The sequence below is a fragment of the Biomphalaria glabrata genome, chromosome 10 (genome assembly GCF_947242115.1).
Source record: "Biomphalaria glabrata chromosome 10, xgBioGlab47.1, whole genome shotgun sequence".
Taxonomy (NCBI): domain Eukaryota; kingdom Metazoa; phylum Mollusca; class Gastropoda; family Planorbidae; genus Biomphalaria; species Biomphalaria glabrata.
Window position 1 is genome coordinate 28,303,645 of NC_074720.1, and position 22,739 is coordinate 28,326,383.

The window sequence follows — 22,739 nt, forward strand, 5'->3', positions numbered from 1 at the left end:
TGGAGCCAAATAATTAATTACCAGTAATGAGCTGACTGGTTAATTTTTTTTTATTTATTCAAGTTTTATTCGGCCAATAAATAATTGTGCAAAGTTGGTCCGAGAAAGAGTGAGGGAGAACTAACGTGTTCAAACATTGGTACCAGACAGACATCAAGACAGACAGAGTTGATAGACGCTTTGTGAAAAGAAGGCAGACTACGAAATGTACATCTATGACTATGAATGACACAAGTTACCTTACACTTTATTATATATTTATGAGCAGTAAAAAAGTTAAGTATTCATATCTATTTCAGCCATAACCTATATAAGTATTACAATATTTTAACTAGTGTTTTGTTTAATCTCTAAGAATGAAGATCATGCGATTTTTCATAAATCGGAAATCCGAATACAATAGATATACATGTTTTCAAGTGACATGAAGTTACTTCCTTCGGCCAGTCTATATTTATTTATGTCTATGGTTGCAACACATTCTCTCCCCCTAATTCATTTTTTATTTGGGAGCTGGGGGGTGACTACGTGTAATGTGCATCAAATAGCAGCCACATATGTGGGCGCTCTGCATCCCTTGAAATCTACAGAAAGTTGTTCTGTCAATGCAAACGGGAAGGCTCTGAGTTCACCTGCCTTCATGGGATCGGTCATTTCAATTTTGAGCTTGCTTGATGACACGATATGTTTAAATGCCAGATGTTACGATGTGATTATTGATGTTATGATAATTACGATGAGATTGTGTTGATCAGACAAATACATTTCTGATGTTCTAATGTTGTTTAGTTCTCGTCTTTAAATCAATTTCTGTACACTTCAACAATATCGTGATGCCGGCCGGAGATATTACTTTCAAGTATAAATTCAAAACTGAAAACCTTTTAAATAAATACAAAACATTTATTCAAAAACTTGGAATCACTTTGATAATAACTTCGTAAATGTACAGTGCAATTTAATTTAAATACATTTAATATTGTCTACAAGCCCGCGGCGTAGCATACGCCACTATTCAGTTACGGGTGAACACTTCCTGAAATACACATTTGTCCAAATGAGGTGGGTTTGGGCCAACGACTGTGTGCGCATGACTGGAGAGCGAGGAAAGAGCGGACATACATTGAAGATTACTTGTTATCCCTCCCTCTTTTGTTCTGAGCCTCGCTCTCTGTCACCGCGAAAGTTACGTGGGGTAACTCTAGTCCGATTTGCAGAAATAAAAAAGTTATCTTTCCATGACTTTTTCATCAAGGGTTAGAGAGTCGGCGTGCGTGCGTGGTGTCCCGCATGGTTGGGCAACGTAGAGAATTCTTCCCTTTCTTTATATACTATTTATCAATCTACGTCTTCCAGCCTGTCACCATCCAATCTCCTTTCGCGAACCTGGAATTTCCCAACCACTCCTTTGACGTTATTTGTAAAGCTGAAGGACAAACCAGTGAAATAATATATACGCTTATTTTTGTCTAATGTGACCTTGAAGGGCACCATGCTACGTGGCACTTGATAACTAGTCTGGACACCACGCCTCTCGCTTCAGATAATAGTTCAACTCAGAATCAATTTAATCACATATGTATTTCAGGGTTTGTAATCCATTGGCCCGTTGCCACCTGTAGTGACGAGGCCGGTGGCCGAGACTCAAAGGGGAAACCTTATCTTATGGAGGGAGGAATAGTCGTGGTTGTTGGTAGTTGAAGCTCATAGCTTTTGATATTCGTGTTCAAAATACGAATCTTGCTTTGAGGAATAATTGGCGGACATATGGGCCGCCTATGAGTTTGTATGGAAACTTGCTTACTCATACACAATATATAGTTCGTCTATCGTAGTTCGATGCTGACCACTTCTGTCATTCAGGGGGCTCAGGGCTTTTGGCATGCTCTGGGGTTTTGTGCCTCTTTGTGTGGCTGGTGAGGCTTATGTGTGGACGGAATGTTCTGTTGCAGACTGGGCAGGTTAATCCAGCTGGAGCTAGCGCCATTAGCCTTGTTTTTTCTTCTCTCTGACTCTTTTCTTCTGCAAGAGCAGGTTTCTTGTCCCCTGCAATATGTGCGCCAGTTTTCATAGCGCGAAGCCATGATGCTATTTCATGTTGTTCTGTCTCCCAGGTGGCAGGGTCAATGCTGAAGGTTTTCAGAGATTTTTTGATGGTGTCCCTGAAGCGTTTCCTTTGACCACCTTGTGAGCGCTTCACTTTATTTGACCATAACGAAGTCGTTTAGGAATGCAGGAGTCTTCCCTTCTGCAGATGTTACTGCATTAGGATTGTGTGGATGCTTTGAAGGCCCCGCTCTTCGAAGGTATTTTGTTCTTGCCACTTGACCTTCAATATTTGTCTGAGACAGGTCACGTGGAAGTGGTTCAGTTCGTTTTTTTCGTTTCTGAGACATAAAACAATGTGGGGAGGATGACAGCTCGATAGACACATAGCTTTATGCTTGTGGTAATACCTCGTCTATTCCAAACATTTATATATCATTATTATTATATAAGCTCCATATCTCCACAAAATGAAATGGGACCTGGCGCATTGAGCAAATTATTTTCATATCACAGCCGCATTAATAAAAAGAAATAATAATTTAATATATTTTATCTTATAAAAGGGTCTCAAATTCTATTAAAATGGATACGCCCCCATAGAATCAAGCAATCTGAGCAACATAATTAAGTGTAACTTTCCATGGCTCTCAATCTCCTCCCCCCCCCTTTTGCCACTCTCTCTTTTTTTAGTCTCTGTTTTTTTTTTCTTTTTTTTTTAAATCTATGTCTTTCCTTCCTTTCTTTCTAGTTTATTTATGTTTCTTTTTGTTCTCTTTATACCTCTCTTTCTTTGCTCCCTCAACCTCTCTTTCCATAACTCCCTCTTCCTCCTCTTTCCTCCCATAACTCATCCACACTCCATTCATCATGCTGCACACGTTTCCTTATCTTTATTTATAGCCTCCCCAGTTGGACCTAAACATCTGCTGACTATTTCACGAGGGTATTATTTCCCCCCCCCCACTCCTATAACGTTTGTTGATCAAACATTGATTGGTTTTGTTCAGTCAATGGGGGCTATAAACACAACAGCAGAAGTCAACACTGGACTCGACAGACATTGTCATGATATAAGAAACTGCACCAACAAATCCCGGTGTGCCAGATGTTCTAGTAACGATCGGCATCGTGTCGGTAGCTTTTCCACATAACCCTCGACACTAGAATCAGACTATAGCACTCGTTGATCATGGCTACACTCTTGCATGATGGAGAATTATCGGACACTAGAATCAGACTATAGCACTCGTTGGTCATGGCTACACTCTTGCATGATGGAGAATTATCGGACACTAGAATCAGACTATAGCACTCGTTGGTCATGGCTACACTCTTGCATGATGGAGAATTATCGGACACTAGAATCAGACTATAGCACTCGTTGGTCATGGCTACACTCTTGCATGATGGAGAATTATCGGACACTAGAATCAGACTATAGCACTCGTTGGTCATGGCTACACTCTTGCATGATGGAGAATTATCGGACACTAGAATCAGACTATAGCACTCGTTGGTCATGGCTACACTCTTGCATGATGGAGAATTATCGGACACTAGAATCAGACTATAGCACTCGTTGGTCATGGCTACACTCTTGCATGATGGAGAATTATCGGACACTAGAATCAGACTATAGCACTCGTTGGTCATGGCTACACTCTTGCATGATGGAGAATTATCGGACACTAGAATCAGACTATAGCACTCGTTGGTCATGGCTACACTCTTGCATGATGGAGAATTATCGGACACTAGAATCAGACTATAGCACTCGTTGGTCATGGCTACACTCTTGCATGATGGAGAATTATCGGACACTAGAATCAGACTATAGCACTCGTTGGTCATGGCTACACTCTTGCATGATGGAGAATTATCGGACACTAGAATCAGACTATAGCACTCGTTGGTCATGGCTACACTCTTGCATGATGGAGAATTATCGGACACTAGAATCAGACTATAGCACTCGTTGGTCATGGCTACACTCTTGCATGATGGAGAATTATCGGACACTAGAATCAGACTATAGCACTCGTTGGTCATGGCTACACTCTTGCATGATGGAGAATTCTCGGACACTAACTGCAAAATTACAAAGAAGAATGCAATGGAGATGTTATAGATGGTACAAGGTGTCTGGTTGTATAGGGTTGTATAGGGTTGTAAAGGGTTGTATAGGGTTGTATAGGGCTGTTTAGGGCTGTATAGGACTGTATAGGGTTGTATAGGGCTGTATAGGGCTGTATAGGGTTGTATAGGGCTGTATAGGGCTGTATAGGGTTGTAAAGGGTTGTATATGGCTGTATAGGGTTGTATAGGGTTGTATAGGGCTGTATAGGGTTGTATAGGGCTGTATAGGGTTGTATAGGGTTGTAAAGGGTTGTATATGGCTGTATAGGGTTGTATAGGGTTGTATAGGGCTGTATAGGGTTGTATAGGGTTGTATAGGGCTGTATAGGGTTGTATAGGGCTGTATAGGGTTGTATAGGGCTGTATAGGGCTGTATAGAGCTGTATAGGGCTGTATAGGGTTGTATAGGGTTGTATAGGGCTGTATAGGGCTGTATAGGACTGTATAGGGTTGTATAGGGCTGTATAGGGTTGTATAGGGCTGTATAGGGCTGTATAGGGCTGTATAGGACTGTATAGGGTTGTATAGGGCTGTATAGGGCTGTATAGGACTGTATAGGACTGTATAGGGCTGTATAGGACTGTATAGGGTTGTATAGGGCTGTATAGGACTGTATAGGGTTGTATAAGGCTGTATAGGGCTGTATAGGGCTGTATAGGACTGTATAGGGTTGTATAGGGTTGTATAAGGCTGTATAGGGCTGTATAGGGCTGTATAGGGTTGTATAGGGCTGTATAGTACTGTATAGGGTTGTATAGGGCTGTATAGGACTGTATAGGGTTGTATAGGGCTGTATAGGGCTGTATAGAGCTGTATAGGGCTGTATAGAGCTGTATAGGGCTGTATAGGGCTGTATAGAGCTGTATAGAGCTGTATAGGGCTGTATAGAGCTGTATAGGGCTGTATAGGGTTGTATAGGGCTGTATAGGACTTTATAGGGCTGTATAGGGCTGCCTGGTCGTGCGGTTTGCGCGCTGGACCGTCGCTCAGATTTATCGATGGTCCCGGGCACAAACCATGTCAGACCCCGTCGTCTGTGGGAGGTTTGGACTAGGAAGTAAATTATCTACAACTCCGAAGGAACATCCCAAACAAAGACCGAATCGAAACAGGATCACAAAGGTAATGGACTTCTTGACCAATGTAAAAAAACAACAACTTTATAGCCATGTCATAAGATCTTCAAGACTCGTAAGACCTTCCTTCAGGGAACAGTACCAGAAAAAAGAAGAAGAAGCAGAGAAATCGATGGAAAGACAACATTGAAGAATTGACCTGTCATTGAAAGAGAATCTTCTCAAGGCAAAAGTTAGAGAGGAATGGAGAAAGACGGTCGACACTTTATGTGTGGTGCCCCAACGGTTCAACAGACTAAAGGTCATGTGAAGGAGCTCTTCGAGAGTTGTTTTTCTTTTCAAAACAAAAAGAGTTCCAACTGAACAACGTGCAACTGAGATACAAAGTTTGGCAAGAGGTAGAAATATTCTCCACCTACCCAAAGAGCAATGTCAGGAAACGCACAGAAGCTGTTGCATTAAGTTTATTTTTAGATTATTTGCAGCGCAAGGTCAAGGTTGCATGTTATTGACAAGTTTAGTTACAACGATGACGGTTTTTCCATAAGCTCTAAAAATTGTTTAGTCGTTACTAGAAAGGGAGGGGACAAGAGACTTGGATCTTGAGTTTAGAGAGAGCGACGACTACAGTACAAGAATTCAAATTGAATGGACCTCATTCACCAATCGTAAACAAACAACGTTTAACCACGTGATAATATTGATACAACAATAAAAAAAATACGTATCACGTGACAGCCTTTATTGATTGCGTAATTTGTATAGAAGATATAGAGGACCACGTGGCAAAATATTGTTTGTTTACGATTGGTGAATGAGGTCCACTGTATTAAACATTTATGTAGTGTGTATATTATTAAATAGATTCCTAGTTTCAGAATTAAAGCTTTGTATTTATTTCAAAGAATACTTTAGTATTGAGTTTAGACTTCAAAGAAAACGTCATAGCACGTGTTTGTTTGGGCACGTGATGGGCCACACCAGAAAAGTCGTAGAAACGTTTTTTCACATCACGTGACATGTTTCATCTAGATTATTCTAGATATTCGATTAAAAGCCTCGTTTTGAAAGTTGACTTTGGCTATGTGTTGTTACTCTCCTTTGGAAAGTTTGTTCTATCCTCCTTTGGCCGTGCGTGTGTCTGGCAACCCTATGAATGATGGGATAGGAGTCAAAGTTCACATGTATACGAATAAATGTGTATATTCATTCAGTCATGAAATTGTAATGTTCGGTTGAATGAATTTCTGAACGTGACCTCTCTAGTAAAGCCTACAGTGGTTGATGACTAACTACCCATCCGGGTACTATAATACGAGTGTCAAACACTTAACATACACAGTCGATCGTAAAGTCTAGACTGGTGTGTATGCTATTACTATAAGCCTGCTTTAAAGCCGGAGTTAAGATTCCTTTCATTTAATCTCCCCCCCCCCCATTTTCTTTACAATACCATTCAAGTCACTCCTTCATGGAACCTGGGTGGGTGGGCAAACAGCTGATCTAAAAAAAAACGGCTCTAATGATTTTCTAGAAATTTAGCAGTTTATGTATATCGCTGAGAAAAGAATTACTATCTAGTTGGCCGCGTAGGAAAACTCTAGTTTGACCGTTACAAATTTTCAAAGTAAAAAATAAATAAATGTGAATATGGCTGGAGATTATATCTAGGTATAGAGCCAATATTGCTTAATCAGCCGTATTACCGTTCTTATGCGATAGCAGTCAATTTAGAGTTGCTTCAATTTGATTGAAGTTTATAGGCGTTGCAGCGTGGCTTATATATGGAGGTAAAACTTATAGAGATGACATCTAGATTCTAGACCTAGAAGTAGATCTAGACTAGATCTTGAGACTTCTAAATCAGAACTTAAGGTCTAGTGTTAGATCTAGATGTTCAAAAAATGAACATAGCAATCAATAATCGCACAAATATAGGCCTACCTTAATCGAATCAGTGAATATGTATTCTCTAGCATCAGACAGTGTCACGGGTTCGATACTCGAATGGAACCAAAATTTATACAAATAATTCTTTTAAATTTTTTAAATTTTATTTTCGAAGTTTAATAAATGAAGTATTTTCTATTTAAAAAATACATTATAAAAATGTTTTTATTGTTTTGTGTGTCTTTATTTTGTTTCTATCAATCTGTCTCCGCACACAATGTACAGTGGTCTAGAGACATAATCTCCCTCGGAGATGTCGATTTTTTTTTTTTTTGGAATGTTATAAGGCCAGTGTAATTAAAACTGACGGGTCTAGCCATTGTTTTAACTCTGTTGTTTTTTTTCCTCCTCAGGATTAGGAAATATAATACACTTTTAACTTTCTAAATCATGTTAAATACTTCCTTTAGGGGACAGGATGACATTTTGATAAACATGTACGTTGCTGTTTGGTTGTGTGATATGCGCTTTGGACGGTCGTCTCGCTGTGACGGGTTCGAACCTTGTCCGCCGCCATACCCGATCGTCCTGCGGGAGGTTTGGGCTAGAATGTAATAGTCTTCAATTCTAAAGGAACATCTGAACATGTAGAAAGAAAGAAACACTACACTCCCTTCAATAAGTATTCTATCTATTTCTGTATGTTTCTTACTTTCTTTATTCTGTGTGTCTCTCTCTGGCTCTATCTAGAAGACATTTCATGTTTCTTACTTTCTCTTTATTTCTGTCATTCTCTATCTTTCCGTTTGTTCCCCCCCCCCCCCTCTGTCTGTTTTTTTTTTTCTTTATCTGTTCTGTTTCTTTCTGTCACTCTAACTCACATTTACCTCACCGTCTGTCCCTCTCTCGCTTTCTCTCTTAATGAGAATTTAATCTAATTATGTAGATCGCACTTTCTCTCTCTCTCTCCTTTTAAAATGGTGTCAGCTGTTAAACAAACAATTGTCAACATCAGAAACAAAACTGTTAGAAAACAAATTCCATTGAGATTACATGTATGTCTGTATACTTGTGTGTACGTGTGTATGTGTGAGTGCAGGGTGAAGCGACTGTTAATTAGTTTGCTGTGTGTAATTAAATCGATGATATAAAGATATAACGAGGGGGTGGGGGGGGGGGTGGCGACTGAATGACACAGCACGAAGGTTGATACCAAAATATTCACATTAATAGTTTTTTTTACAAATTTAAGAAAATTTGATTTGAATTAATGTCTTTTTTTTTTTAGGGGGTCGCTGTCATGAGAAAGCTGTTTACTATACGCGGTGTACTGTGTACACAGCTTTAAGAATCAAGTTCACTCTAGGATTGTGTTGGTTTGAATGAAGTTTTACTTGACACTCACAAAACTCATAGCTGTGACGCTGTTTGTTCTAGAAGGGACTAGATCTAGTCCGACAAAGCATCACCAGGCTTATACTGTTTACATTTAAAAAGAGATGCACGTGTGTGTGTGTGTGTGTGTATGTGGGAGGGGGAAGTGGTGCTATGGCCTAGACACAACTTGATTGAAGAGATCAAGTCATCAGCCGGGGGGGGGGGAGTGGTGCTATGGCCTAGACACAACTTGATTGAAGAGATCCAGACATCAGCCGGGGGGGGGGGAAGTGGTGCTATGGCCTAGACACAACTTGATTGAAGAGATCCAGACATCAGCCGGGGGGGGGGGGAGTGGTGCTATGGCCTAGACACAACTTGATTGAAGAGATCAAGTCATCAGCCGGGGGGGGGGGGAAGTGGTGCTATGGCCTAGACACAACTTGATTGAAGAGATCCAGACATCAGCCGGGGGGGGGGGAGTGGTGCTATGGCCTAGACACAACTTGATTGAAGAGATCCAGTCATCAGCCGGGGGGGGGGGGAAGTGGTGCTATGGCCTAGACACTACTTGATTGAAGAGATCATGTCATCAGCCGGGGGGGGGGGAAGTGGTGCTATGGCCTAGACACAACTTGATTGAAGAGATCAAGTCATCAGCCGGGGGGGGTGCTATGGCATAGACACAACTTGATTGAAGAGATCAAGTCATCAGCCGGGGGGGGGGGAAGTGGTGCTATGGCCTAGACACAACTTGATTGAAGAGATCAAGTCATCAGCCGGGGGGGGGGGATATATATATGTTTGCGTGTGTGTGTACATAGTTAATCTTTATTACATTCGGACCCTTCATTCTTTCGGAAGATGTTCATTGTACCCGAGAATAGGTTCTTCCTGGACTTAGTGGGAACATTGTAGACAAGGTGGTCTGGGGGAGAGCTGCGAGATTCCCCAGCGCTGGACTTCGCCCCGCCACTAAGCACTATTTCCGGTATTGAAAGCCAACAAAATACATATTCTGAGGTATCTACAGTGCATTATCCTGCTATTAAAAGTTTCATTTCAAAAACCTAATGTGTTATTTTTACTGGCTTAGATCCTCCCGCGCCGTTCGGCGCATTGGGCGGAAAGCTGTTTCCACAAAAATCTGTCACTGGCAATGTCTGAAGCCTCATCACACCTGCTCTGAGGACCTCCATGAAAGTGTGGCGTCAAGTTGTACTAGGATGTCCCTGTTTGCACTTTCCCCGTAATGGCTTCCTTGTCATCGCAACTCTTTCTATGCGTAACTCATTTTATCGGAGAACATGTCCCGCAAACCTCATTTCTACGCTCTGTCACAAACGTACAAATGGGTCGGCTCCCAGTTCGGCATCGGATTTCCTTGATTGAGACCTGATCTCTATAACTGACTACTAAAATCCGTCTTAGCCTCTTTGTCGTTAGTCTTTTTCAATTTTGGCAGACTATTCAGTGCACTTTATTAGTGGAGCCCAGCCACTAGTAGAAATTGGTAACCTCTCTTGGCTACGCTCTTGGAATTAGGTGATTGTAGTTTGCTACAGATTTTATATCGAAAAATAAAGTTTTATCGTCAAAATCATCTGTTGTGGGGTTTTAAACTAAAAAATTAATTTCTGGAGTATTTTTTTTAACAAATTCAATAATATTGAAGAGGGGTTTTCAACCTCAAAACTTTCTTTAGGGGGATTTTAAAACTTAAAACCATCTGGAGGGGTTTTAAACTTTAAAAAAAAACTATCTGGAGGAGGGGGGGGGTTAAACTCACAAATCCCCTTGGATTAGCTAAGCTCAAAGAATTTTAGTGTGTAATTTACTTTATTTTTATATTGAAGGGGGGTTTAAACTAAAAACTTTCTATGGCAACGCTCATAGCATTTTGAGTGTGTAATTTGCTTTTTTTTTATATTGAAGAGGTATTTTTTTTAGCTTCAAACCCCGCTGAAGGTGAGTTTAAACTCAAAACTCCTTTTGCTACTCTAATAGAATTTTTGAGCGTGTACTTAGAGTAAAGTGCTCACAGTCAAATGTAGTGAAAGAAATAAAACGAATAGAAAATGTTTGCACGAATGATTCCAATGAAATAAAATGTTCAACTTTTAGAGGAGAGAAAAGATTGAACCAAAGTCAAATACACTAGAAAAGATAAAAGATGGCCTTTTAAGAAGTAAAAAAAAGATTGAATAAAAGCTAAATTAATTTAAAGCAAAAGTTAAACATGTTTCTATATCTATAATCTTAAGTTATTTGAAGCTACTCCAGTTCAGCTTTAATGGAGTCAAAGTAATTGTGAAGCTAAAGTAATTGAACATTAAAGCTAAAATAATTTGATGTTAAAGTTAAATAAGGAATTGACTCTTAGACACGACTGAGCTTTCATTCACTTGTAGAGTTGTACATGTCAAAGAATCGTAACCTAATGTTTTGGTAATACAGCGTTGAGAGAGTCAGCCTTGACAGAGTCAGTCGTGAGAAAGTCATCCTTAACAGAGTCAGTCGTGAGAGAGTCAGCCTTAACAGAGTCAGTCGTGAGAGAGTCAGCCTTGACAGAGTCAGTCGTGAGAAAGTCAGCCTTAACAGAGTCAGTCGTGAGAGAGTCAGCCTTGACAGAGTCAGTCGTGAGAGAGTCAGCCTTGACAGAGTCAGTCGTGAGAGGCGATGGACAATTATCTTCGATGTGTTCATGTTGGGAATGTGACAAGTCACTATGTTCCCCTTAAGTTCCCCCTCTAAGTTACGCCACTAACGAGCACCGCTAGTTCTGATTAACTTAATTCTGAGAGTCCCAGATTATAATGAAACACTTTGACCACTTTTATCCTTTTTTTAAGCATTGCATGTTGAGTTTATATATTAACGTTTGGTTCCTATTTGAATACGAACTACGATTCGTGTATATTTAAAGAGAAATACATTTGAAAAAATAATACATTTAGTTCTATAGTCATCAGTCAAAACAATCTTCCACTTTTAAGGTATACTGATGTATGCAAAAGTGACAGAAGCTCTTCAAAATCGACAATTGGTAAAAATAGGCTCGGATAAATCCACATGGAGAGCTAACATGTAGAAAGGGTCCCAGATTGCAGATGCCATACACAACAGTAGTAGAAAGAAGGGTGAAAGTGCAATGGCGCCTGGTGATTACATATGCCCAACCAGTGACCGCAGCTGTGTATCTAGGAATGGCCTCTTTAGTCACACAAGAAGTTGCAAAGGGAAAAGATCGTCTCTCGAGACGTAAAATGTCACAGTGAGAGAGAGAGAGAGAGAGAAAACATGTATTTCGATGTTCTGCTTATGTATGTAAACCTCTGGTGTTGTATGATACTTTACATCTGCTGTGCTGTTTGTTTTAGAGGGAAACTACTTTAGTGTGACTCTAAAAAAATATTTAAAAAAACAAATGAAATGGACATATTTAAGCTGGAGTCTAGAAGACATTCACACAGTGCCAACACTCCCTATGTTTGACTGTAAAGCTAAGAAGTCAAACAATACTTTGATTTCAATCAAGTTTACACATTGAATCTCTCAAAAGCAGGCTTATTAAGATTATAGCAGACTGTGCGTAGATAATTATTTAATTAGATCCCAGAACGTAAGACCATAGATCAGTGACAAACAATATGTCTAGTGTTTGCTAAAGGGCGTAAAACTAGCGCAGTCACATGTAGGACTCATGTATCATGGTTCACATAGAGAATTTAGCCTACAATCTCGTGTGACTTGGTTCATTGAGGCTATCTAGCCTACAACGTGTGACGTGGTTCATACAGGGTATCTGGCCTACAATCTCGTGTGACGTGGTTCATTGAGGCTATCTAGCCTACAACGTGTGACGTGGTTCATACAGGGTATCTGGCCTACAATCTCGTGTGACGTGGTTCATTGAGGCTATCTAGCCTACAACGTGTGACGTGGTTCATAGAGGGTATCTAACCTACAATCTCGTGTGACATGGTTCATAGAGGCTATCTAGCCTACAACGTGTGACGTGATTCATAGAGGGTATTTGGCCGACAATCTCGTGTGACGTGGTTCATTGAGGCTATCTAGCCTACAACGTGTGACGTGGTTCATAGAGGGTATCTAACCTACAATCTCGTGTGACATGGTTCATAGAGGCTATCTAACCTACAACGTGTGACGTGGTTCATAGAGGGTATTTGGCCGACAATCTCGTGTGACGTGGTTCATTGAGGCTATCTAGCCTACAACGTGTGACGTGGTTCATAGAGGGTATCTGGCTTACAATCTCGTGTGACGTGGTTCATTGAGGCTATCTAGCCTACAACGTGTGACGTGGTTCATAGAGGGTATTTGGCCGACAATCTCGTGTGACGTGGTTCATTGAGGCTATCTAGCCTACAACGTGTGACGTGGTTCATAGAGGGTATCTGGCTTACAATCTCGTGTGACGTGGTTCATTGAGGCTATCTAGCCTACAACGTGTGAAGTGGTTCATAGAGATATCTAGCCTACAATCTCGTGTGACATGGTTCATAGAGGCTATCTAGCCTACAACGTGTGACGTGGTTCATAGAGGCTATCTAGCCTACAACGTGTGACATGGTTCATATAGGCTATCTAGCCTACAATCTCGTGTGACGTGGTTCATAGAGGGTATCTAGCCTTCAACGTGTGACGTGGTTCATAGAGGGTATCTAGCCTACAACGTGAGACGTGGTTCATAAAGGCTATCTGGCCTACAAACTCTATACACGTGCACCTTCCAACAGATTTTATGCACTACAGAAATATCTCATGGAACACAAATAGGTGATGTCCCTTACAAATATCTCATGGAACACAAATAGGTGATGTCCCTTACAAATATCTCATGGAACACAAATAGGTGATGTCCCTTACAAATATCTCATGGAACACAAATAGGTGATGTCCCTTACAAATATCTCATGGAACACAAATAGGTGATGTCCCTTACAAATATCTCATGGAACACAAATAGGTGATGTCCCTTACAAATATCTCATGGAACACTAATAGGTGATGTCCCTTACAAATATCTCATGGAACACAAATAGGTGATGTCCCTTACAAATATCTCATGGAACACAAATAGGTGATGTCCCTTACAAATATCTCATGGAACACAAATAGGTGATGTCCCTTACAAATATATCATGGAACACTAATAGGTGATGTCCCTTACAAATATTACATGGAACACTAATAGGTGATGTCCCTTACAAATATTACATGGAATACTAATAGGTGATGTCCCTTACAAATATTACATGGAACACTAATAGGTGATGTCCCTTACAAATATTACATGGAACACAAATAGATGATGTCCATTAATAAAAAACAAATCTTACACTCTTAAATTGTTTCAAGATATAGTTGATTGCGTGAGTAATATGTAAATAATTTATCACGTAAGTTATATGTATCATTTAAGAACGATGTATGTTTTATGTAAATAATAAAATACTTGGTAAGCATTGTGAGTATTGTGTAACTGTTATTTAAGTAATGCTTAAGTATCGCAAAAATACTAATATATAAGTACTACGTAAGAACTATGTAAGTGCCTTGAAAGTATCGTGAAAGATATATGTAAATAATGTATCATTGCTATGTAAGTACTATGTAAACATAAGCGAACGATACATGTAAGTAAATTGTAATTGGCATGTTATTAGTTAAAGTATCGCGACATTGCCATGTAAGTAAGATAGGATTACAATGTAAGTACTGTGTAAATAACGTAAGCACCTACAGTGTACATATAACTAACATATTGCTACACCAGCTACAGCAAAGCGAATAAATTCAACAGACTTGAAATAAAGCAAGCGTACATAAGGTTGAAATAAAGGGAGCTAATGTAAGGTTAAAATAAAGGAAGCTAATATAAGGTTGAAATAAAGGGAGCTAATATAAGGTTGAAATAAAGGGAGCTAATATAAGGTTGAAATAAAGGGAGCTAATATAAGGTTGAAATAAAGGGAGCTAATATAAGGTTGAAATAAAGGGAGCTAATATAAGGTTGAAATAAAGGGAGCTAATATAAGCTTGAAATAAAGGGAGCTAATATAAGGTTCATCTAAAAGGGAGCTAATATACGGTTGCATTCAAGATGACATATGAGAACAACAAAAAAAGGATGTATTTATTTCCACCACTCACTAAGCTGTAAGACTTACCGACGTTACAGTTAACAGTTGCGATTGTTTAAACAAAACTTCGGAGGCGGCAGTAGTGGTAGTCGTATTGGTTATGTTGCTAATCTGCAAAGGTTAAAGGTTAAGCACATCTAAAGAAGCTAGAAATATTAGATCGAGACAGTTAGTGGCGAGATAGATACTACAGAAGCGTCTAGATTTAGCAATAGGAAGCTTTGAAAGAGCTCGGAACATTACGTTTGCATTACTATCAAATTAGAGAAGTCTTTTTTTTTTTTCCTCTCACTTTGGCTTACATTGGAAAATGAAAAGAAAAATGTAATACACCAGGCTATTTGAGACTAAAACTATATATATATATGTATAACTATATATATGTATAACCATATATATGTATAACTATATATATGTATAACTATATATATGTATAACTATATATATGTATAACTATATATAATACATAGAGAAAGAGAGTGAAAAAAGAAAGAGGAGGAAGAGAGAGAGAAGGAACGAAAGTAAGATGAGCAAGGAAGAACAGGGAATGAGAAAATAAAATGAAACGTGAGAAGATGTCGGAGAAAAAGTAAACGCGAGAGAAAGAGAGAGAGAGGCAGAAAAAAAAGAAAGGACGAGAAGTGAGAGAAATGAGAGGAGAGAGAAATGAGAGGAGAGAGAAATGAGAGGAGAGCGAAATAAGAAGTGAGAGAAATGAGAGAAGAGAGAAATGAGAGGAGAGAGAAATGAGAGGAGAGAGAAATGAGAGGAGAGAGAAATGAGAGGAGAGAGAAATGAGAGGAGAGAGAAATGAGAGAAGAGAGAAATGAGAGGAGAGAGAAATGAGAGGAGAGAGAAATGAGAGGAGAGAGAAATGAGAGGAGAGAGAAATGAGAGGAGAGAGAATTGAGAGGAGAGAGAATTGAGAGAAGTGAGAAATGAGAGGAGAGAGAAATGAGAGGAGAGAGAAATGAATGGATAGAGAAATGAGAGGAGAGAGAAATGAGAGAAGAGAGAAATGAGAGAAGAGAGAAAGGAGAGAAGAGAGAAATGAGAGGAGAGAGAAATGAGAGAAGAGATAAATGAGAGGAGAGAGAAATGAGAGGAAGCGTGAGGGAGAAAGAAAGTGAGAAATAGAAAAAAAGAGAGTGGAAGAAATGAAAGGGGAAGTTAGAGAAAAGGAAAAAGAAAAGAGAGACGGGAAGGAAAGAACAGAGAAAGAGGAGAAAGGAACAAGTCAGAGAGTGGGAGAGAAACAAAAAGAGAGATGGAGAGACAAATAAATTTTTTGAAAGATAGAGAATTATAAAAGAAGGTTTAAATGGAGGAGGGCGAGTGAACCGAATCAAAGCACTTTTGTATTATAGACTAGTGTAGGATATTTTAAGAAAATAGACTTTAAAAAAAAGGTTTTATTTTTACTTTTCTCTACGTGTGTATAGACTATAGAGGGAGTGAGTGTCTACATCTATGATTTTATCGACAACTCTGTAACTACATTTTGTGTGTTATCAACAGTTCTGTAACTATGTCTAGTGTATTATCAACAGTTCTGTAACTATATCTAGTGTATTATCAACAGTTCTGTAACTATATCCAGTGTGTTATCAACAGTTCTGTAACTATATCCAGTGTGTTATCAACAGTTCTGTAACTATGTCTAGTGTATTATCAACAGTTCTGTAACTATATCCAGTGTGTTATCAACAGTTCTGTAACTTTATCTAGTGTATTATCAACAGTTCTGTAACTATATTTGGTGTGTTATCAACAGTTCTGTAACTTTATCTAGTGTATTATCAACAGTTCTGTAACTATATTTGGTGTGTTATCAAAAGTTTCGTAACTACATCAAGTGTGTTATCATTATGTATAGTTTTTTATGTTAAGATTAATTCATGGTACCGGTGTTACATATATTTAAAAACAATTTGTACTTTCCACATTGTATTAATTCTAGGTTTAAGTAAGGATTTTGCTTTCCTGAATAAAATCAAAGAAAGTCAGCTCTTAAGTGTTAGGATTAGAATGAAAAAAACACACTATTTACTGCTTAGACTAGAAAGAAATGAAAAGTTGTACTAAGAGCCAAACACAATTGGAAGAGAAGAGATTGACTTACAGATTCTCTTGTAGTCGAGGGGACATCATTTTTCCTTGGCGCTCTCTGGTTTGGCTCCGAGGTCCAGTTTAACGTCCAGAAGGATTTGGTGGACAGATAGACGTTGATGTAGACCAGGACACAGCCGATGACCACAACAACCTGGATGGTCTTCTTGAGGTGGAAGCGCATGTCATCGACGGAGAACGTGTGGGTCTACAAATCTGAAAGAGAATATCGCCCTTTAGTAACATCGCTTCAACTTGTCAAGATTTTACAATTAATTACTTTTGTATGGCTTATAGCTTGCTTAAAACATCCATCCATCCCAGTGGAGCTACAGCCCATGGAGGGCTCTTGCCTGCTTCAACACATCCTTCCATACAGATCTCTCCTGAGCCTTTCGTCTCCACCCCCTAGCCCCAAGCGGTTGCAGATCTGCCTCCACATCATCAATCCATTGCATTCGGGGTCTGCCTTTGAGTCACCTGCTTGCTATCTCTTTTGACATATGTTAGGGGAATCGGTATTTGGCGAAGGTTTCGGGGCTTCCTTTAGGCGCTTAGCAACCACAGCTCTGTTCGAGTGCAGATGCTAACTACCTAGATAGAAAGACGGTTTTGTTACTCCGCCCGAACACTTTTATTTGTTTAGCCACAAAGTGCTACAAATGTAGTCAAAGTTACAAATAATACAATCTAATAATAATAATCAACATACTCAAGATTATAATAAAAATAGTAGTGATAATAATGAATATAATAATAATAAATAGTAATAATAAATTATAATTATAATCATTAACAAACGTATCGCAACTATCGGATCACACAGTTCACAGACAGACATATATTTATCTAGGCACCTAATTGAACTCCAAGCCATCAACATAGTAACTTAATAAAGTTGCATATTAGAATAAAATATAAAACTCTTAAGTAATAGTAAACATTTAAAATATGATACACATCCCACCAGACACAAGCGATGTTGGATGCTAGGTCTAACACAAGAAATAGCTATACAAGGCATAATTAAAGGCGAATGATTAATTTCACGATAAATTGGAAACACTGTAATCTCTTTTTTTTTTAAAGATCAGGTTAACATGATTTAATCAATAATTAGAACAAGAGGATAGGTTGTGGAGAAATGTGGAGGCCGTCTAGGAAACCTAAAGAAAAACTTAAGGAAATCAGAGGATGAAGATTGACTGTTTATTTCTGGATCTCTCCCAATGTCAAGGACGCCATATTGAAAGATCTTTGTTGCCAAATAAATAATAAAAATTCGTTTTAATTTTCAGTGTTACAGATAGAAAACAGTTTGAAACCTACATCATTTACACTTTGAAACCTACATCATTTACACTTTGAAACCTAGATCATTTACACTTTGGATCTTTTCTACACCGGAGACACCAACAAAGCTTTATTTCTCCGCCAATAGATGACATGTTCAATTTTTTTAAACTATTCATTTAGACAATCTAAAAAAAATCAGTTTTATTTTGTTTCAATTGGTTCGCAATGAGATAGACTCAATTTTACAAACACTAAACACTTCTTTGACTTTCTGTCTCATTCAATACAAAACAAAATGCATAAAACTGTGAATAAAACAGTTCTTCAACAAATATTTGTATAGACATAAATTTAAGACAAGCCGAGTCTAAACCCTAATACAAAAGAACGAGTCGGTAGATCAATGCTACCTCTCAGCAACGTTCAAAAATCCAGTGGGTGACATTTACATTAGTCGACTAGATTGGTGCACGTCACCTGAGATGTCTAAATATGATGGGCAGCTTGGATTGCGCTAGCTAATTAGCCACCAGATGGCACTGCAGTATGTCTGGCGGGTTTAACGTGAAATGCACCCGATAGATTTGGCTCTTATCTTAAAATGTACTGAAATTTGTAAAAACCATGATCACTTAGAGGGGTCACTAAGGACATAGTTTAACCTTTTTTTTTTTTGGGGGGGGGGAAGGGGTAAAAGTTAGGAAGGTGACGGTTGAACTGTTTCAGGGGATACCAAGTCACGGTTGAACTGTTTCAGGCGATACCAAGTCACGGTTGAACTGTTTCAGGGGATACCAAGTCACGGTTGAACTGTTTCAGGCGATACCAAGTCACGGTTGAACTGTTTCAGGGGATACCAAGTCACGGTTGAACTGTTTCAGGCGATACCAAGTCATGGTTGAACTGTTTCAGGGGATACCAAGTCACTGTTGAACTGTTTCAGGGGATACCAAGTCACGGTTGAACTGTTTCAGGCGATACCAAGTCACGGTTGAACTGTTTCAGGCGATACCAAGTCACGGTTGAACTGTTTCAGGCGATACCAAGTCACGGTTGAACTGTTTCAGGCGATACCAAGTCACGGTTGAACTGTTTCAGGCGATACCAAGTCACGATTGAACTGTTTCAGGCGATACCAAGTCACGGTTGAACTGTTTCAGGGGATACCAAGTCACGGTTGAACTGTTTCAGGGGATACCAAGTCACTGTTGAACTGTTTCAGGGGATACCAAGTCACGGTTGAACTGTTTCAGGCGATACCAAGTCACGGTTGAACTGTTTCAGGGGATACGAAGTCACGTTTGAACTGTTTCAGGGGAGACCAAGTCACGGTTGAACTGTTTCAGGCGATACCAACTAAACATTTGATCCATTTTGTCCATTCCTCTCAGTTGTTTTGTTGCTCTCCACATCGCGTCTCATTCAGCGTAGAGTTATTTTTTCCTATCATGATTTATATTGCCTTACCCGAGACCAATCATTATAGAAGGCTCTAACACTGACCTGCGACGTGGCAACGAGCTATTGGTCTAAGCTGCCCACAGGTGGCGAGGTCAAAGTTCAGTGTAGAGGCCTTCTATAACGATTGGTCTGGCCCTATTTGTATGAAAAAGGAGACATGCCTATATAATATTTGTGCCATCCTACTGGTGTCAACATAGAGTGAATCAAAGACACTGCTAGCAGACACCTTCTAGTGATAAGAACACTCTGGACAGTAACGGATCTAAACAAAGTCTGCCTGTACTCTTCTGACTATAGTGAGATAAAAAAAAAAGTGTTATTACTGTGTTGACACAACAAGCAATTGTAAATATAGTTATTGATAAATTTTGTTTTGCAGATAGCTGAACTGCGCTACAGTTTGGATTGTGAAATCGTGTGTAGTTTTTCCCTTTTTTGTACTCCTGTTCTTTAACAGACCTAGACTAGCCGTGAATCTTGACCAGTCTTTAGGCTAGCAGTAAATCTTGACCAGTCTCTAGGCTAGCAGTGAATCTTGACCAGTCTTTAGGCTAGCAGTAAATCTTGACCAGTCTCTAGGCTAGCAGTGAATCTTGACCAGTCTTTAGGCTAGCAGTAAATCTTGACCAGTCTCTAGGCTAGCAGTGAATCTTGACCAGTCTTTAGGCTAGCAGTAAATCTAGACTAGCAATGAATCTTGACAATGATCTATTATGTAAGTTAGTTGACCAGGGTCTTATATCTAAGTTAAATGACCAGGATCTGTTATGTAAGTCAGTTGACCAGGGTCTATCATGTAAGTTAGTTGACCAGGGTCTATCATGTAAGTTAGTTGACCAGGGTCTATCATGTAAGTTAGTTGACCAGGGTCTATTATGTAAGTTAGTTGACCAGGGTCTATTATGTAAGTTAGTTGACCATTCACAATGAGGACAATTTTGTCCTTCAGAGAGCTGCCGAGAGGAAATTGGGTGAGGGGAAGCCACCAAGATGGTTGCCAAATGATTTCCTTTTCTTTTATCTGAATTGCCGTGTAAGCACTGTAAGGGAATTCGTAGGAGTTACTTTTCCTGAGCAATATCCTGAGAGGTAGGGGTTAGAGGGAGGTGAGTCTCTAATTATAGATCTGTCCCAGTCTACAGATAATGTCTACGTAAATTGAATTGACTTTGTGGTCTATGACTCAAGCAGACATTTGAAGAAGTCGGAAAGAGAGAGCTAAAGGGAGAGACTAAATATGTCGAGGAGTTAAACAGACGATATAAATAGTTAAACAGACGATATAAATAGTTAAACAGACGATATAAATAGTTAAACAGACGATATAAATAGTCTTAGACTAAAACAGGCGAACTTTTAAGTATACCAATGTTTGTATTTCTTACAATGCCTACAATAATTGGTTTATTGGAATGATTGTTGCTGCCGGAAGTGGTAATGAAAATAATCACTATCTATAAAATGCTTCCAACGATATGCGTCTCAAACAGTTTCTGACTACCAGTTCAACTCCTGGCCTAGATTGTGGCTCAGAAATTGGGTCCGGCGGAACTTTTATCCCTAACAGGAGAGGGGGCAAAGGCAACTAACTGGCGCCTAAGCCTATAACCCTCGGGCAGGCGAATCGTGTTAGCCCTGGCTGGCTACCTAGGGAAGGGAAACTCTTATTTCAAACCTCTGCTGCATTGGAGCTATACCCAAACATGGGAAAGGTTTCGGGAGTTAATGCTGAGGAAAAATAAGCCTGCGACCTTTAGGCAGATTGCTGTACATGGTGCTACATCCTGGAAGAGCCTGCGACCTTTAGGCAGATTGCAGTACATGGTGCTACATCCTGGAAGAGCCTGCGACGCTGCTGATCCCAAACTGTTTTGGCACTTGCCCTTCACTGAGGGGTGGGTGGGGGGCTTGTTGTGTGGGCGACATCGTTTCCTCCATAGCTAATGCCCAATTATTTATCTCCATTTTTATGTGATGATTCAAAGTCATTTTGTGACTGAAGGAAGTCAGGAATATACTAAAAACAAAATATACTGTAGCGCATTCCGCATCAATAATTGATTTATTAGCCCAAAGTATAAAGGTTTTATTAATGTCTAAAAAGTGGTGCACACAATAATTATGCACAGAGCGTTGCGGTGATAAAAAAGAAATATAAAGAAATACACAGACTGGGTTCGATTTTTTTAGGAATCTTCAGACAGAACCGACGGGAGAAAAAATCATTCCTAGGAGCTGAAGTCTGCACTGAGTTGGCCGCTTCAACCCCTAGTGGACTTGATCTCAGAACATTTTCATAGGCAAGAATGTGACTAGCGGAGTTTTTGGTTTCTAGTGTCTTAAGAAAAATAAAAGTCTTTTTTTTTTTTCATTAGACTTTCAATGTTTTTTTTTTGTTGTTTTTTTTACATTTGAAACCAAGATACAAGACTGTAACACTTAGACATTAGTGGACACGGGTAGACAACTTCCAGTGAATGAAATACTTGTGTGCTGTTTCCTTAGTCTACAATATCTGAACCCCTGTCCGACAAGACCTAACTTACCAAAAGATACGATGGAAATTATATTTAAAAAAAAATAAGTAATACTAAACAAGGTTACAAAGACAGTTTGTGTGGAAACACAAACTTAAAATCGGCCCCCTAAGTGGTCCTCCCAGGCAGGCTTCAATATTTTCAGAAAGAACATCCGAATGAAATTATATCAAAGACAAATGAGAGATAAGAATGGAGAAACAAGATTGACAGATCTTGTGTAGTGCCCCAATGGTGCAGCAGATCAAAGGATAGGTGCAAGCTAATGCAAAGTTAGATGTGAACCTGGCCTAACTAGTTCCCCTTTCAGACCTTGTGGTCTATAGGGCAGATGATGTAAAGTTCATCTGTTTTTGTGGCCTACGGTTAACGAGGGTTTCATGTAGCCAGCACAACGACCAACCTCGTTTACTTTTCCCCAACTAATGTCAGGTACCCATTAGAGCTGGGTAGACTCAGGGGCGCCCAAGGATTCCGAAGTTGAATATCCCAGTCTTCACCAGGATTCGAACCCGGGACTCCCAGTTCAGAAGCCAAGTGCTTTACCACTCAGCTACCGCGCCTCTCCAGGCCTAACTGAAGTCTTATATATAATTTAATTGTTTTGAAAAGGCTCAATCTCTTATTCAAATCCT

At 39.4% G+C, this 22,739-nt stretch overlaps 1 protein-coding gene across 10 annotated transcripts in view; it reads right to left on the reverse strand.

The window, feature by feature from the left end:
- Positions 1-22,739, reverse strand: part of LOC106052510 (glycoprotein 3-alpha-L-fucosyltransferase A-like) — a 133,313-nt gene that overhangs the window by 39,823 nt on the left and 70,751 nt on the right. For 9 of the 10 annotated variants that reach the window (XR_008780289.1, XM_056044922.1, XM_056044921.1 and 6 more), the window contains 2 exons: positions 16,821-17,023; positions 14,726-14,809 (listed from right to left, as the gene is read on the reverse strand). Coding sequence is in view for 9 of the 10 variants with exons in the window: in XM_056044922.1 (XP_055900897.1) it covers positions 14,726-14,809; positions 16,821-16,991 (255 nt within the window). In the remaining variant the exon portion in view is untranslated. The remainder of the gene's footprint in view (positions 1-14,725; positions 14,810-16,820; positions 17,024-22,739) is intronic. The other variant, XM_056044929.1, reaches the window with a different exon arrangement.